Consider the following 14,787-nt stretch of genomic DNA (forward strand, 5'->3'; position numbering starts at 1 on the left):
GACTGGAGGATCCCCCACAGGAGGCAGGGGGCCACTGCTCACTCCTCTGGGACCAAAGCGCCGACAGTTCAAAGGAAAAAGGTGAGGTGGGTGTCAGCAGGCTAACAATAAAAATGCAGACTTACAAAGAAGCGCCAGCCAGGCTGTTCCTCCCACGGCTCTTAGAAGAGCGCCAGAGCCCAAGATGGCAGCAAGCTTGACGCCTGGCGTCCCCCTCCCCGCCCCAGCCTTATAGGTCTCAGGGCGCATGTGCAGAGCGTGGACGCTACCAGGAGAGGAGGGGTGGGAGACTCACAGGTGGGTACAATTCCTCCTGCCCCAGGGCAAAGCAGAGACTGCTGCGTCGGGCCCAGGAAGGGCAGTGCCCAATCTGAGCTACAAGCTCCACGTGGACGACCTGCCAGCTTTATTTATGTGGGATAGGCTAAAAGCCTCCATGACAGCCTCGTAGGGGGTCTCAGAGCCAGACTAAGGTGGTGTAGAGAATGTAAATTTGTCATGAGGGTGTGGCACATTGGGGTAGGATCACCCCACTTCTCTAGTTGTGTAAGGACTGCGGAGTACATGGGCAGACCTACCCTATGGCTGCCCAAGAAAGACACTCAGGAGCCCCTAATGAATTTACAGATTAGTGAAAGTAATGGCCATTTATTGAGCACCTATTAATCACTTACTTAGGTATATTATTGCATTTAATTATGTATCTCTGTTTTGGAGAAACTTGAATTGGATCTCTGATTAACTAGATAGTAGTATTCTATGGTGTTAATTTCCTGATCTCAATGAATGTTATAGGGGTGATGCAAGGAAACATCCTTGCTGGTAATAAATAAATGCTAAAGTATTGGGGGTGATTGGGTTATGATGTCAGCAATATACTTTCAGATTATTGGGTGGGGAGCATGTTCTTTCTATTCTTCTTGTATCTTTTCTGCAAATTTGAAATTATTTCAAAAGAAAAAGAAAAATCTAATTTAAAAAATTATACTTAACTTCATAAAATGAGCTATGCAACTGTCACTATTTTTCTGTATTCTGTACCACTTTATATTACACAATAATTAACAGTTCCTTGAAAGAATAGGAACTCAGCTGTAAAATCATTTAGGTATGGGTATTTGGGGGAAGACAAAATCTTGAGTTCCGTATAAATTCTTTTCTGCAGGTTTAGTCAAGTTTTCTATTCCTTGCATGAATTTTGTCATTTTATTTTTCTATCAATTTTTCCATTTCCCCTAGATTTTCTAATTTATTAACATAGTCTTTGAATTTTTTTAATGTTTATTTATTTTTGAGAGAGAGACAGAGAGACAAAGTGAGAGTGGGGGAGGTGCAGAGAGAGAGGGAGACCCGAATTCCGAAGCAGGCTCCAGGCTCAGAGCTGTCAGCACAGAGCCCCTTGAGGGGGCTGGAACCCACGGACTGTGAGATCATAACCTGAGCTGAAGTCAGACACTCAACCGACTGAGCCACCCAGGCACCCCTAACATATAGTCTTAATAATACAACCACATTATTTTAAAATCTGTGTCTGTCATTTCTCCAAAGAAGACATACAGACGGCCAACAGCATATGAAAAGATGCTCATCATCATTTGTATCAAGGGAAATGCCGCTCAAAAGTACAATGAGCTATCACCTCACACCTGTCAAAATGGCTAAAATCAACAACACAAGAAACAAGAAGTGTTGGTGGGAATGTGGGGAAAGAGGAACCCTCATGCACTGTTGGTGGGAATGAAAACTGGTGTAGCCCCTGTGGAAGACAGTATGGATGTTCCTCAAAAAAATAAAAATAGAAATATTATATGATCCAGTAATTCCACTACTGGGTATTTACCCAAAGAATACAAAAACCCCAGTTCGAAGGGATTACATGGACCCTTATGTGTTCCAGTTAGTTAACATACAGTGCGATGAGCACCTTGTGATATATGGAATTGTTGAATCACTATATTACACACCTGAAACTATCATAACACTGCATGTTAACTAACTAGAATCAAAATAATAGCTTTAAAAAAGAGAAAAAATAATATAAAATCTGTGTCTGTGACCATTTCCTCTTTTATTCTGTATCTATTTATATCTTCTCACTTTTTTTCTTGACAGATCTTGTTAATCTTTCTTGGATTTTCTTGTTCTAATTATTCTCTAGTTCATATTTCTTTTCTATATCATATTCTTTCCCTTTTAAAAATTTCTTTGAGTTTGTTCTATTAATTATTTTAGCTTCTTGTGTTGAATGTTTAGTGGCTTTATTTTAACCTCTCATTTCCTAAAAAATGTACTTAAGCTATAGAATTTTCCTGTAACAGCTGTTTTAGTTATATCCCTTAAGTTTTTATGGTAATAATATATGGTAATGATAAAATATGATAATTTCATTATTCTGTTTAAAATTTTTCTAATTCCTATTGAGACTTATTTTGTAGTCTATGGGGCAAAGATACTTTTTTTTAAATTTCTAGATAACATGAGGTATATTGTTATCTTTTTTATATAAATTTATAACTTGTATTAATTGCATTGTGGTCGAGATTATGGTCTATATAATACTGATTACTTAAAATTTCTTGGTACTTGTTTTATGGCCTAGTGTCTGGTCATTTTAAAACATATATCCATTATGGGGCGCCTGGGTGGCTCAGTTGGTTAAGCGTCTGACTGCATCTCACGTCGAAGTCTCGGGGTCTGCGAGTTCGAGCCCCACGTCAGGCTCCGTGCCCATTGATCTGAGCCTGTTTCAGATTCCGTGCCTGCCGCTCTGACTCTCTCCCATCCGTTGTCTGTGCCAAAAAAGTAAATAAAGGTTAAAAAAAAATTTTTTTAAACATATATCCATTAGAATAGTTGTTAATTTTGCCCAAATATAAGGTACAGAAAGTGATTTTTTTGTCAGCTTCTTGTAAATCTGCCAATATTTTCTTATTATATTTTGAATATATTTTATAAAGTACATAAACGTGTAAAATTTCTTTCTGAGGAATCTACCATTTTATCAATTTTAATATACTTCTTCAAGTCCAGAAAGTTTTGCCTTAAAGTTCATTTTGCATGGTATTGATTTAGTCATGCCAGCTTTCATTTAGTTGTTATTGCTTTGGTTCGTTTATTGTTTTCTCTCCTTTTTCCTATTAATCTTCTGTGTCTTATGTTTTAAGTGTCTCTTGTAAATAACATGTAGCCCAATGTTTACTCGTTTTCTGTTTGTTCAATGTTTATTCAGACTTAGAAGCTTCTTTTTACCTTTGGTCTATTGACATTGATTGTGATTTCTAATATTATGTGATTCATTCCTACCATTTTAAGTGTTAAGGTTTTTATACTTTTTCTAGGTTTCTCCATTAATGTTTTCTTTGAGATTGGTTGAAAAAAAAATTAACTTATCCTTCTCTACCCCACCCACACCCACACCTGCCATTTTCTTCTCTACCACTTGGGCAGTTATTCACTCTGGTCCTATCTGTTAGTGTTTGCCCTACATTTTGTAACATTTATTTAATGGAATGAATTCTGAAATGAGCCAATTCCTTCATCCTCCTCTTAAATGATACAAAGACCTGGGGGCATTTTAACTTCAATTATCACCCCTCCCTTTCTAACTTATATGATTTTTCCTGAGATCTGCTGGGAGGAATTTCTGTGAACATCTGACAGACTATCTACCCCCTGTACTTAAATTACTCCTACTCATCCTTCATTTCTCAGCTCAAATGCCACTTCCTCTCAGACTTCCCTGGAGTCTGGGTCAGTAGTCATCAAACTGGATTACTCTGTATTTAGAAATACCCAAAGACTTCCCAAGGGGCACTGTCATAATAGTTTTAGAGGATTCAATTTCTGGATCGTCACCTTTTATATATAGTCTTCCCTAATATTTATCTGCCTGAGAAACAAGCTACCCACAAGCCTGAATCAGATAGTTAGTTCCTAGATCTCTACTAAAAAAAAGGTATGTCTCTATTACCTCTATTTACCATAGTGTTTGGTTTGGCCCTTGAGTATAAATTCCTCTCAAGGGCACCTGGGTGGCTCAGCTTAAGTGTCTGACTTTGGCTCAGGTCATGATCCCACACTTTGTGGGTTCTGGCCCTACATCAGGCTCCATGCTAACAGTGTGGAGCCTGCTTGGGATTCTCTCTCTCTCTCTCTCTCTCTCTCTCTCTCTCTCTGCCTCTCCCCCACCCTACAACTCATGCTTTCTCTCTCTCTCAAATATAAATAAACTTTAAAAAAATAAATTCCTCTCAAACACCAGTCAGTAGTTCAAAATATTAGCATCAGTGAAACTTCCATGTTTGTCTTTCCCTGTGTTATTCATATTTTTCTGAAAGGCGAAGCATTAGAAATGGAGTGTTTTGGTGCATGTTATGTTGTTAATAAGCAGATATAATATGGAGTAAAACAAGAGTAGAGTTGCCAGATTTAGGAATTAAGAATACAGAAACCTAGTTACATTTGAATTTCAAATAGCAAAATTTTTTTAATATGCAGATTACCCAGATATACTAAAACACTGAAAAATTATTAGTCTCTGAAATTCAAATTTAACTGCACATCCTGTATTTTATCCAACAACTGTAGCTAGTATTAAGAACAACTCTCATTTTTTAGTTCATCTCTTTGACATTTTTAAATAATACAATGTTCCCAAGAGAGAGTTCTATTAGAGCAAAACCAACCCAAAAATGTAGGTAAGAAGTTTTAAAGCAGAGGCACTTTATTTCAACCAGACTACAAACTCGTGGCAAGGGTCTTTTCCTTATTTAGCAATCTGTCTTACAATTAGAATTACAAAGTAAGATGGTTATCATAGTGATGCTTACTAATATGTTGATTTGAAATGAAAAATAAAGTCAGACTTGTTCTGGTGGAAAAGAAGGCAGATTTGGCTAAATGATTTGAAAATGAGAACTCACTTTGGCAACTGGGTTACATGTGGGAACTTTTCAGATATTGAATTCACCAAATCTTCAACTCCAGGGTTTTATAGAAACTAACACATTATAAAAATAAATGTTATCAAAGATTTCATGGCTACCTGTGTCTTCATGTTAAAAATTCATTGGGGCGCCTGGGTGGCTCAGTCGGTTAAGCATCCGACTTCAGCTCAGGTCACGATCTCGCGTTCCGTGAGTTCCAGCCCCGCGTCGGGCTCTGGGCTGATGGCTCAGAGCCTGGAGCCTGCTTCCGATTCTGTGTCTCCCTCTCTCTCTGCCCCTCCCCCGTTCATGCTCTGTCTCTCTCTGTCCCAAAAATAAATAAACGTTAAAAAAAATTAAAAAAAAAAAATTCATTGATCTGGGGGTGTCTAGGTGGCTCCGTCCAACTTCAGCTCAGCTTATGACTTTGCGGTCCGTGAGTTCAAGCCCCGAGTCAGGCTCTGTGCTAACAGGTCAGATTCCATGTCTCCCTCCCTCTCTTCCCCTCCCCTGGTCATGTGCGCTCTCTCTCTCTCTCTCTCCTCTCTCCTCTCTCCTCTCTCTCTCTCTCTCTCTCTCCTCTCTCTCTCTCTCTCTCTCTCAAAGATAAACATTAAACAAGTTTTTTTTAAGTTCATTGATCTGTACAATTAAGATGAATGCACTTTATATATGTTATATAAAAATGAAATGAAAATTAAATGAAAAAAGAAGAAAAAGGCTTTGGAAAGCAATGTTAACATTAACAATGTATTTTCTAAATATGTTTGCTAAATGGGGTGCCTGGGTGGCTCAGACAGGTGTGTCTGGCTTTTGGTTTAGGCTTAGGTCATGATCTCATGGTTCATGAGTTTGAGCCCCACATCGGGCTCTGCACTGTCAGCTTCTTTCTCCTCCTCTCTCCCCGCTTCTCTCTCAAAGAGAGAGTCTCTCAAAATAAATAAACTTTTTAAAATGTTTTAAATGAAATAAAATAAAAAATAAAAATTTAAAAATATAAAAAATAAATATATCTGCTAAGTCACATTTAAATGAAAGAATAACACATATAATTTGGTAATTTATGATAAGGCCTTTTTGTTAAACTTCCCAGAAATTCAGAAAGTAGATAATTCTGAGAAGGCTAGGTAGGAAATCTTTTTTCAAGTCAAGCGGTCTCTAATTTTAGCACTAAAAATAAAAAGGACAAGGAGGAAGAGGAGGGGAAGGAGACTGAAGAATCTAGTCAGCCCCTCAATCAATCGTTATAGATATGAGAGCATTAAGAATATAAGAGCAATAAAGTTTAAATACCACTAACACCAAGTTATATTTTGTTATAGCAACATGGACTTTTTCCTTTGCTTATCATAATATATGAATATATATTCATTTGTGTGACTATTTGATGTCTGTTTATCCTACAACATCAAGTCTCATAGGAGACATACTGAGCAAATTGCTTTTCCTTAGTGAATCTTTTTTTTAGGTTTATTTATTTTGAGAGAGAGGGTACATGCATGTGCTCAGACACCAGTGAGCAGGGGAGGGGCAGAGAGAGAGGGAGAGAGAATTCCAAGCAGGGCTCAGGGCTCAAACTCACAAACCATGAGATCATGGTCTAAACCGAAATCAAGACTCAGACTTAGGAACTGACCCACCCAGGCACCCCTTCCTCAGTGAATCTTAAGGGAAAGATTAAATGGGCAAATGCATTACTGTACAGGTGGTATTTGAATTCCCCAGGCGTGGATGTGATTACCCAGAATGTGTGTGCAGAGCAGAGGATGGAACTCTGGAAAACAGAAGTAGGTTAGTAACTCCTTTTAGGGCCACACCTGTGTCATCTGCATTTTCAGCTCTCCCTTGTCCTTTCCTCCTTCATCCCTAATAGGGAGCATAGTGTCTTGCATACAGGAACAATACAAAAGTAAAAATGACCCTGTTTGCTAAACCAATCTAAGATCCAGAGTAGACAACTACCATTAAGAGCATTCTTTTAGTGAAACAATTACCTTAGAAGACTGTGGCACTGGGCAAATTTCTCAATCCCTTTGATCTTTATTGTCTTCACCATCCTATAGGAGAAATGGATGTTAAATGCATAAAATATAGGGGCGCCTGGGTGGCTCAGTTGGTTGAGCGTCCGACTTAGACTCAAGTCATGATCTCTCGGTCTGTGAGTTTGAGCCCCGCGTTGCGCTCTGTGCTGACAGCTCAGAGCCTGGAGCCTGTTTCAGACTCTGTGTCTCCCTCTCTCTCTGCCCCTCCCCTGCTCATGCTCTGTCTCTCTCTCTGTCAAAAATAAATAAAACATAAAAAAAAAATTTAATGCATAAAATATAGTAGCTCCCTCCTCCCCTTTAAGGAAGCTGCACAAAATGCCCCCTGACAACTTGCAATTTATTTTTTTTAATGTTTTATTTATGTTTGAAAGAGAGAGTACAAGCAGGGAGGAGCAGAGAGCGGGAGACATAGGATCCAAAACCAGCTCCACACTGACAGCAGTGAGCTTTTGTGGGGCTCCAGCTCACGAACCACAAGATCCTGACCTGAGCTGAAGTTGGATGCTCAACCAACTGAGCCACCCAGGCACCCAAGCAACTAGCCATTTAAACACTAATTTTCTTTTTCCATCATTCTTTTTAGCAAAGCATCTCTGAGTGCCTCCTGCGCATCAGACCACATGCTATATCATGTGGGTAAGAATTTTCTCCTCTGGTTTCCATATCCTCTAATATCCTAGAGTCAGGTCCATTTTTTTTCTATGTGTCTATTACCCACTTTCTATTACTTTAGCCCTAGATTAATTAACAATGATGAGTTGTTCAGATAGTTCAGTTTGACTGGGTTTTTTGCCTTGTCCAGGTCTTTCAGGTGCCACCAGGAGGCAGCACGAACATAGTGAAGATCTCCCATCTATATTCTGCCACTTCTTAAAGGAAGATGTCTTTTCTATTTAATATACAATTAAACCTGACCTTTTTATTTTTCAAATAATACCCAATGTTAATGAGGACATGGGGGGAGGAGACACTGCTAAGTACTTTCAATGGAAGTGATCTTTGGGACGATTTGAAAACTCCATAGTTAAAGTCTTAAAATTGTTAATATCCTTTGCTCTAGCATTCTCCTTTCCCACAACCACTCTCCCACCCCCTGTCATTTCATTTAAGGAGATTATTGTGGCTGGGAACAATTTTAGCTACCGGGACATTCAGGACAGCATTGCTTAAAATAACATAAACTAGAAACCATGTAAAGGTCTATCAATAAGGGATTCTGATTATATCATGGATTACTATATGGCTGTTAAAAATGATATCGTTGAAATGTTTTCCAAATAAGTGGTATATATATCGCAAGATGTGGTACATGGGACAATGTCAATGGTGTGTGGACTGTTTCCATTTCGCTGTATCTGCTCCCATTTCCCAGAACCATCCTGGTTCATCATGGCCTCCTCCTAAACAGCTAGAAGGCTAAGAATTCCCACACCAACCCACACTCTTCTTTTCTCCATCATCCTTAGGAGCTCTCTGTCCTGTTCCTGTTCCAAAGCCCAGGTTTCATCCTGTCATCATGGCTCCAGCATCATTTCCTTCCTGCCCAGCCCTTCCTCAGTCTAGCTGCCAGCTCTACCCTCATTGCCTTCAAGTTCCTTTTCACAATATTTCCTGAAGCCTCCACTCTGCCCCTTCTTCTAAGCTCCAGGAGGTGGCAGTGAAGTAAGCCTCAAAGGATATGGAGGAGTTGGCCTAGCAGAGAGAGAGGACATGGAGGTATGTCTGAATAATAGAGACCAGGGCAAAAAAGAGAAACGTAGCAGGAAATGCACAGAGAACTAAAATCAGGTCAGTGGCACACAAGAGTAAATTGAGAAGCTTGTTCAGAGATACAGCCTATGGGTAGCAGGGACTTGATTACGAAGGACAGAGCATGATGTTCTATAGAGTTTAAATTTCACCCTGGAACTAAGTTTAAGAACTGATGAAGTCAAATCACAAAGTTTTGTAGAAAATGGATTTGTAGGGAGAGAGGTTGTTGAACTAACAGATATGAGACATAAGGGCTTGAGCTAGACTAGAGCAGAGGTAGGAAATAGAGAGGGGTCAGATTCAACATTATGTAGAACATCAAACTGACAGGACCTTGTGACTATGGACTATAGACCCACTGTAGGTTAGGTAAGGACCAGAATCACATCTGTCTCACAGCTGGTGAGACAGCTTGTACCTAATACAGTGTATTGCACACAGGTACAAGTGTATCTCTTGTACCTAATACAGTGTATTGCACACAGGTACTCAATGCATATTTCTTAATGAAGGAGTAATGTTTTAATGAACACTTAATCAAGTGAGCTAAGTTGGCATTACTGTGTATGTAGCAAACTCATTTTTAAAACACCATCAATTTTAAGACATACCAGTGATTTCCTAACCTTTTGGAAGGCAAGTAAGTATCAGAAGAGTTAAAATGCAAAAAGAGTGCAGATCTTACCACTAAGTGGGAGAATTTTTTCCCTTCCCCTTAAATATTGGTTGGCCTTGTGATTTGATCCATGTTAGCCAACAGAATTCCTGATACCAGAAGGATTAAATGAGAAGAAAAGAATCTCTGCTAATTCAATAATTAGCATAAATTTAAATAATCACTGATGACACATCTGTGAAATAATATGTAATTGAGGATTCCTCAAAATAAAAGTAGAATACTATTTAAACAAATTTAATGATTATGTAGAATTAACACTGTTGACAATGCCAACATGATTTGAAAGAAAAGATTTAGCATAGCTAAATATGAAGTTAAAATCAATTAAAAGAATTATCTTATTTGGCATAATGAGACTATAAAATTGATTAGTTTCAGACAAAGTAAGCATATATAAGTACAAATAGGTTTATTGACTGATTTAGAATGTAAAGTTACAGACCATAGCTATAGGCAATATAAAAGAATAATATAAAATAAAATCCAGCTATATGAGACTTATAAAATACATACAAAAGGAGCACCATATGCACAGATTGAAATTGAAGAGATAAAAAATATATACCTTGTGAATCACAGGGCCAGCCCTGATTCAAGGGGAAGGAAAATAAACTCTTCCACTTGATGGCTAGATCTTCACAGTCATTTTGCAAAGTGTGTGGTATGGGAACGCATAAAGACAAGAAAGGGTTTTTGTAATTAATCTATCACACCATGAAAATTCTAGTTGAAATAAGTAGGTAAATAGGAAGAAAAAAAAACAGGAAAATAGGGAGAAAAAAAAAACATATGGAACATAAGAAGCAAATAGCAGATGGTTAGATATAAACCTAGCCATATCAATAAACACATTGAGTATAAATGGTCTAAACATTCCAATTAAATGCACAGGTTGTAAGATTGGATAAAAAAACAAGAATTGATTATATGTTGTCTAAGAGAAACCCACGTTAAATATAAAAACGCAGGTTAAAAGTGAAGTGGAAAATATATACTATGCTTAACAATCTAAAGAAAACTAAAGTGGCATAGGAATATGAGAGGAATCAGATTTCAGAACAAAGACCGTTACTAAGGATAAAGAGGGTAACTGCGTAATGATATAAGGGTCAATTCGGTAAGAGGACATAATATTCTTTAATGTGTATGCAAATAACAACAGTGTTTCAAAATACCTGAAGCAAAAACTGTGAGAAATGAAAGGACAAATGGACAAATTCACAATTTTAGTTGGAGATTTTAACATTAATAGACAAAGTAAAAAGAAAATCAGTGAAGGTGTGGAATACCTGACCATTATCATCAATCAACTTGACCTATTTGCCATTTAATAAAAATTCCACCTAGCAACAGCAGAATGCAGTATCTTTTCAAGTGCACACAAAAGTTACCAAGATAAGCCATATTCTAGAACACAAGTCTCTACAAATTTAAAAGAATAAATCATAAAAAGTATGTGTTATGACCGCAGTAGAATTAAATTAGAAATCAACAAACAGATATTTGGAAAAGCTCTAAGTATTTGGAAATTAAACACATACTTCCAAATAATAGTTAAGAAGAAACTATGGGGGAAATTAGAAAATACATTGAACTAAATGAAAATTATGAAGCAGCATATAATATATCATATAATATATATGATATATAGCATATAATATATGTGATATAATATAGCATATTATATATATGATACATGGCATATTATATATAGCATATAATATAGCATGTATAGCATATAATATATATGATAATAGCATATAATATATCAAAATTTATGAATCAAAGCTACAGCAGTGCTTTGAAGGAAATTTATATCATTAAATGGTTTCAATTTAATATTATAAACTTTTACTTTAAGATAATAAAAAAGTGAATTAAATGAATTAAATTCATAGGTATTAGGAAGGAAATAGTAAACATCAGAGCAGAAATCAATAAAACAGAAAATAAATAACAAAGAATAAGCAGTGAAACTAAAACCTGGTTCATTGAAAAGACCAATAAAACTGACAAAACTCCCACAAGTCTGACTCTTGATCAGTCAGACTGATCAAGTATATAAGAAAGAAGATACAAATAAGAAAGGATAGATGTGACAACACTACAAATACTACATATTTTAAAATAAAAGAATACTAAGAACAATTTGTGCCATTTATATGAAATTGACAAATTCCTTGAAAGACAAACTACCAAAGATCACTCAAGAGAAACTGATAGCATGACTAGCCCTAGGCCATGTAAATAAATTGCATTTGTAGATTAAAACTTCCCCCAAAAGAAAATTCTAGATCCATAAGTTTCCCATGGTGGATGATACCAAACATTTTAGTAAGAAATAATATCAATCTTGGGGCACCTGCGTGGCTCAGCTGGTTAAGCCTCAGACATTGTCTTAGGTCATGATCTCCTGGTTTGTGAGTTTTCTGCTATCAGCAGCAAGCCTCCTTTGGACAGGGGTGTCCTCGTCTCTCTGCCTCTCCCCTGCCCATGCTCACTGTCTCTCTCAAAAATGAATAACCATTTAAAAAAAATACCAATCTTACGTAAAATCTTCCCCCAAATAGAAGAGAATATGCTTAACAACTTATTTTATGAGGTAAGCATTACCTTAATACCAAAATGAGATAAAGCCATTAGAAAACAACTACAAATACAAATCCTTCACAAACATGAATGCAAAAATCCCTAACAAAATATTAGCATATCAAGTCCAGAAATATATAAAGGGAAACTGCCACATGGGATTTATCTTGGGAATGCAAAGTTGGTTTTAAAAGTTAAAAATCTATTGAGGCACCTAGGTGGCTGAGTCAGTTGATTGTCTGGCTCTTGATTGCTGCTCAAGACACAATCTTATGGTTGGTGAGATCGAGCCCCACATTGGGCTCTCTGCTGACAGCCCTGGAGGCTGCTTGAGATTCTCTATCTCCCTCTCTCTCTGCCCCTCCACCGCTCATGCACATACATGCTCTATCTCTCTCTCTCAAAATAAATAAATAAACATTAAAAATAAGTAAATATCAATGTATTTCACCAAATCAATAAATTAAGGTAGAAAAACCATATAATCATTTTAATAAAGGCAGAAAATCCATTGACAAAATTCACCTCCCATTCATGATGAAAACTCCAAATCAGGAATAGAGTGGAACTTCCTCAATTTGATAAAAAGCATCTGCAGCTAATATCATACTTGATGATAAAAGACTGAATATGTTCTTCATAAGGTCAGAAAAAAAAGGCAGAGACATTCATGCTTCCCATTTTTATTCAAGATTTTACTGCAGGTTCTACCCAGCTTAATAGAGCAAGAAAAAGAAATAAGTGCATCCATATATGGAAAAAAAGAAGTAAAGCTGTCTATGGAATCCACAAATGAACCATTAGAATTTAAAAAATCAAGTTTGGTGCTTCCACAGCAGGTGCCATTAAGGACTAGCAACCATGGCTCTGCACTATCCTATGGCCCTGGGCCTTACCAAGGGCCACAAGGTGACCAAGAACGTGAGCAAGCCGAGGCATAGCCACCACCACCAGAGCCTTACCAAGCACTCCAAGTTCCAGCAGCACAGGATCTTAGAGGTGTGCAGCAAGCCCCGTATGAGCGGCCATAGAGCCATGGAGCCATGGCCATGGAGCCATGGCGATCCATGAATCAGCTCAAGGTCTCCAAGGACAGGCTCTCTCTCAAGTTCATCAAGAAAAGGGTGGGGACACACATCCCTGCCAAGAGCAAGAGAGATTCGCTGTGCAAAGTCCTGGTAGCCATGCAGAAAGTTGCAGCTAAGAAGGACTGAACCCCTCCCATCTGTATGTAATAAAGCCTTTTTGGAAAAAAAAAGAACAATCAAGTTTGGCAAATATCAGAATACAAAGTCAATATAAAAAATAAATTCTGTGTATTAGCACTGAACAATTAGAAATTGAAAATTTAAATATTTATAGTAGCATCAATAATATGAAATACTTAGAGATAAGTTTAACAAAATATGTGTAATACCTGTATACTAGAAATTATAAAACTGTTTCTGAAAGAAATTAAAGACCTAAATAAATGATGAGGGGCACCTGGGTGGCTCAGTTGGTTAAGGGTCTGACTCTTGGTTTTGGCTCAGGTCATGATCTCATGGTTCATGAGATCAAGGCCCGCTGTGCTCTGCGCTGACAGTGTGCTCTGTGCTGAGAGCAATCAAAAAGAATGAAATCTTGCCATTTGCAACAACATGGATGAAACTAGAGTGTATTATACTAAGCAAAATAAGTCAAGTAGCGTATGATTTCACTCATGTGGAATTTAAGAAACACAACAGATGAACATAGGGAAAGGGAGCAATAAGAGACTCTTAAACACAGAGAACAAACTGAGGGTTGCTGGAGGGGAGGTTGGAGGGGATGGGCTAAACAGGTGATGAGCATTAAGGAGGACACTTGTTGGGATGAGCACTGGGCAATCTACGTAAGTGATGAATCACTGCGTTCTACTCCTGAAACCAAGACTAAACTGTATGTTAACTAACTTGAATTGAAATGAATTAATTAAAAAAAAAAAAAAAGAGGGTCACTTTTGACAATGGAATACTATTTAGCACTAAAAACGAACTACTGGTAACATGTAATAACATGGGTCATCTTAACTGAAAGCATCATCCTAACTGAAAGCAGACAAGCACAAAATATTATATATTGTTTATATTTACATGAAATTTTAGAAGAAGTAGAGCAGTAATAACAGAAAGCAGATGAGTAATTGACAGGGCTTATGGGTAGGAGGGAAGGAATTGACTGCAAAATGTCATGAGAATACTTTTGGGGGTGATAGAAATGTTCTTGATCATGTTTGTGGTTACACCACTGCATGTGTTTGTAAAAATTCATTGAACTATACATTTGAAACCAGTGAATCTTACTGTATGTGAATTGTACTTCAAAAAAACTGACAAAAAAATAAAGATGGAACCTTTTAAGACATTCAAAACTAATAAAGAACAAGAAGTAATGAAATAGAAAAAATAAATTGCTACAAATAAATAAATACCTATCTGAAAAAACTAATAATGCGGACAGACCTCTTGCAGGACTGATCTAGAAAAGAAAACCCATATAAAGAATATTCCAGGGAAAAGAGACCTAAAGGTGGAATGGATGGATTCCTGTCCAGCAGTGAAAAGGAATGAACTGAAGCTACATATACCTAAATATGTTGAAAAATATAACTTTGAATCAAAATAAGTTGCCAAAGGCTATGTACGATATTGTACACTTATATAAACACTAAACAAAGAACAGTATATATTGTTTATTCATGCCTACATATATAGAAAACTTTCCATTTTTCAGCTAAAAATTTTATTTTAAATTCTCATTTAATACATGAGCATTA

At 37.1% G+C, this 14,787-nt stretch overlaps 1 protein-coding gene across 1 annotated transcript; it reads left to right on the forward strand.

Moving 5' to 3' along the window:
* The first annotated feature begins 12,623 nt into the window (after positions 1 to 12,623).
* On the forward strand, positions 12,624 to 13,268 carry LOC125937349 (60S ribosomal protein L36-like). The gene is given in 2 exon segments (XM_049652008.1): positions 12,624 to 12,996; positions 12,999 to 13,268. Coding segments are annotated over 2 exon segments (351 nt in total). The 5' UTR covers positions 12,624 to 12,851; the 3' UTR covers positions 13,205 to 13,268.
* Positions 13,269 to 14,787: the final 1,519 nt, after the last annotated feature.

Source organism: Panthera uncia, assembly GCF_023721935.1.
Source record: "Panthera uncia isolate 11264 chromosome A3 unlocalized genomic scaffold, Puncia_PCG_1.0 HiC_scaffold_12, whole genome shotgun sequence".
Classification (NCBI taxonomy): Eukaryota; Metazoa; Chordata; class Mammalia; order Carnivora; family Felidae; genus Panthera; species Panthera uncia.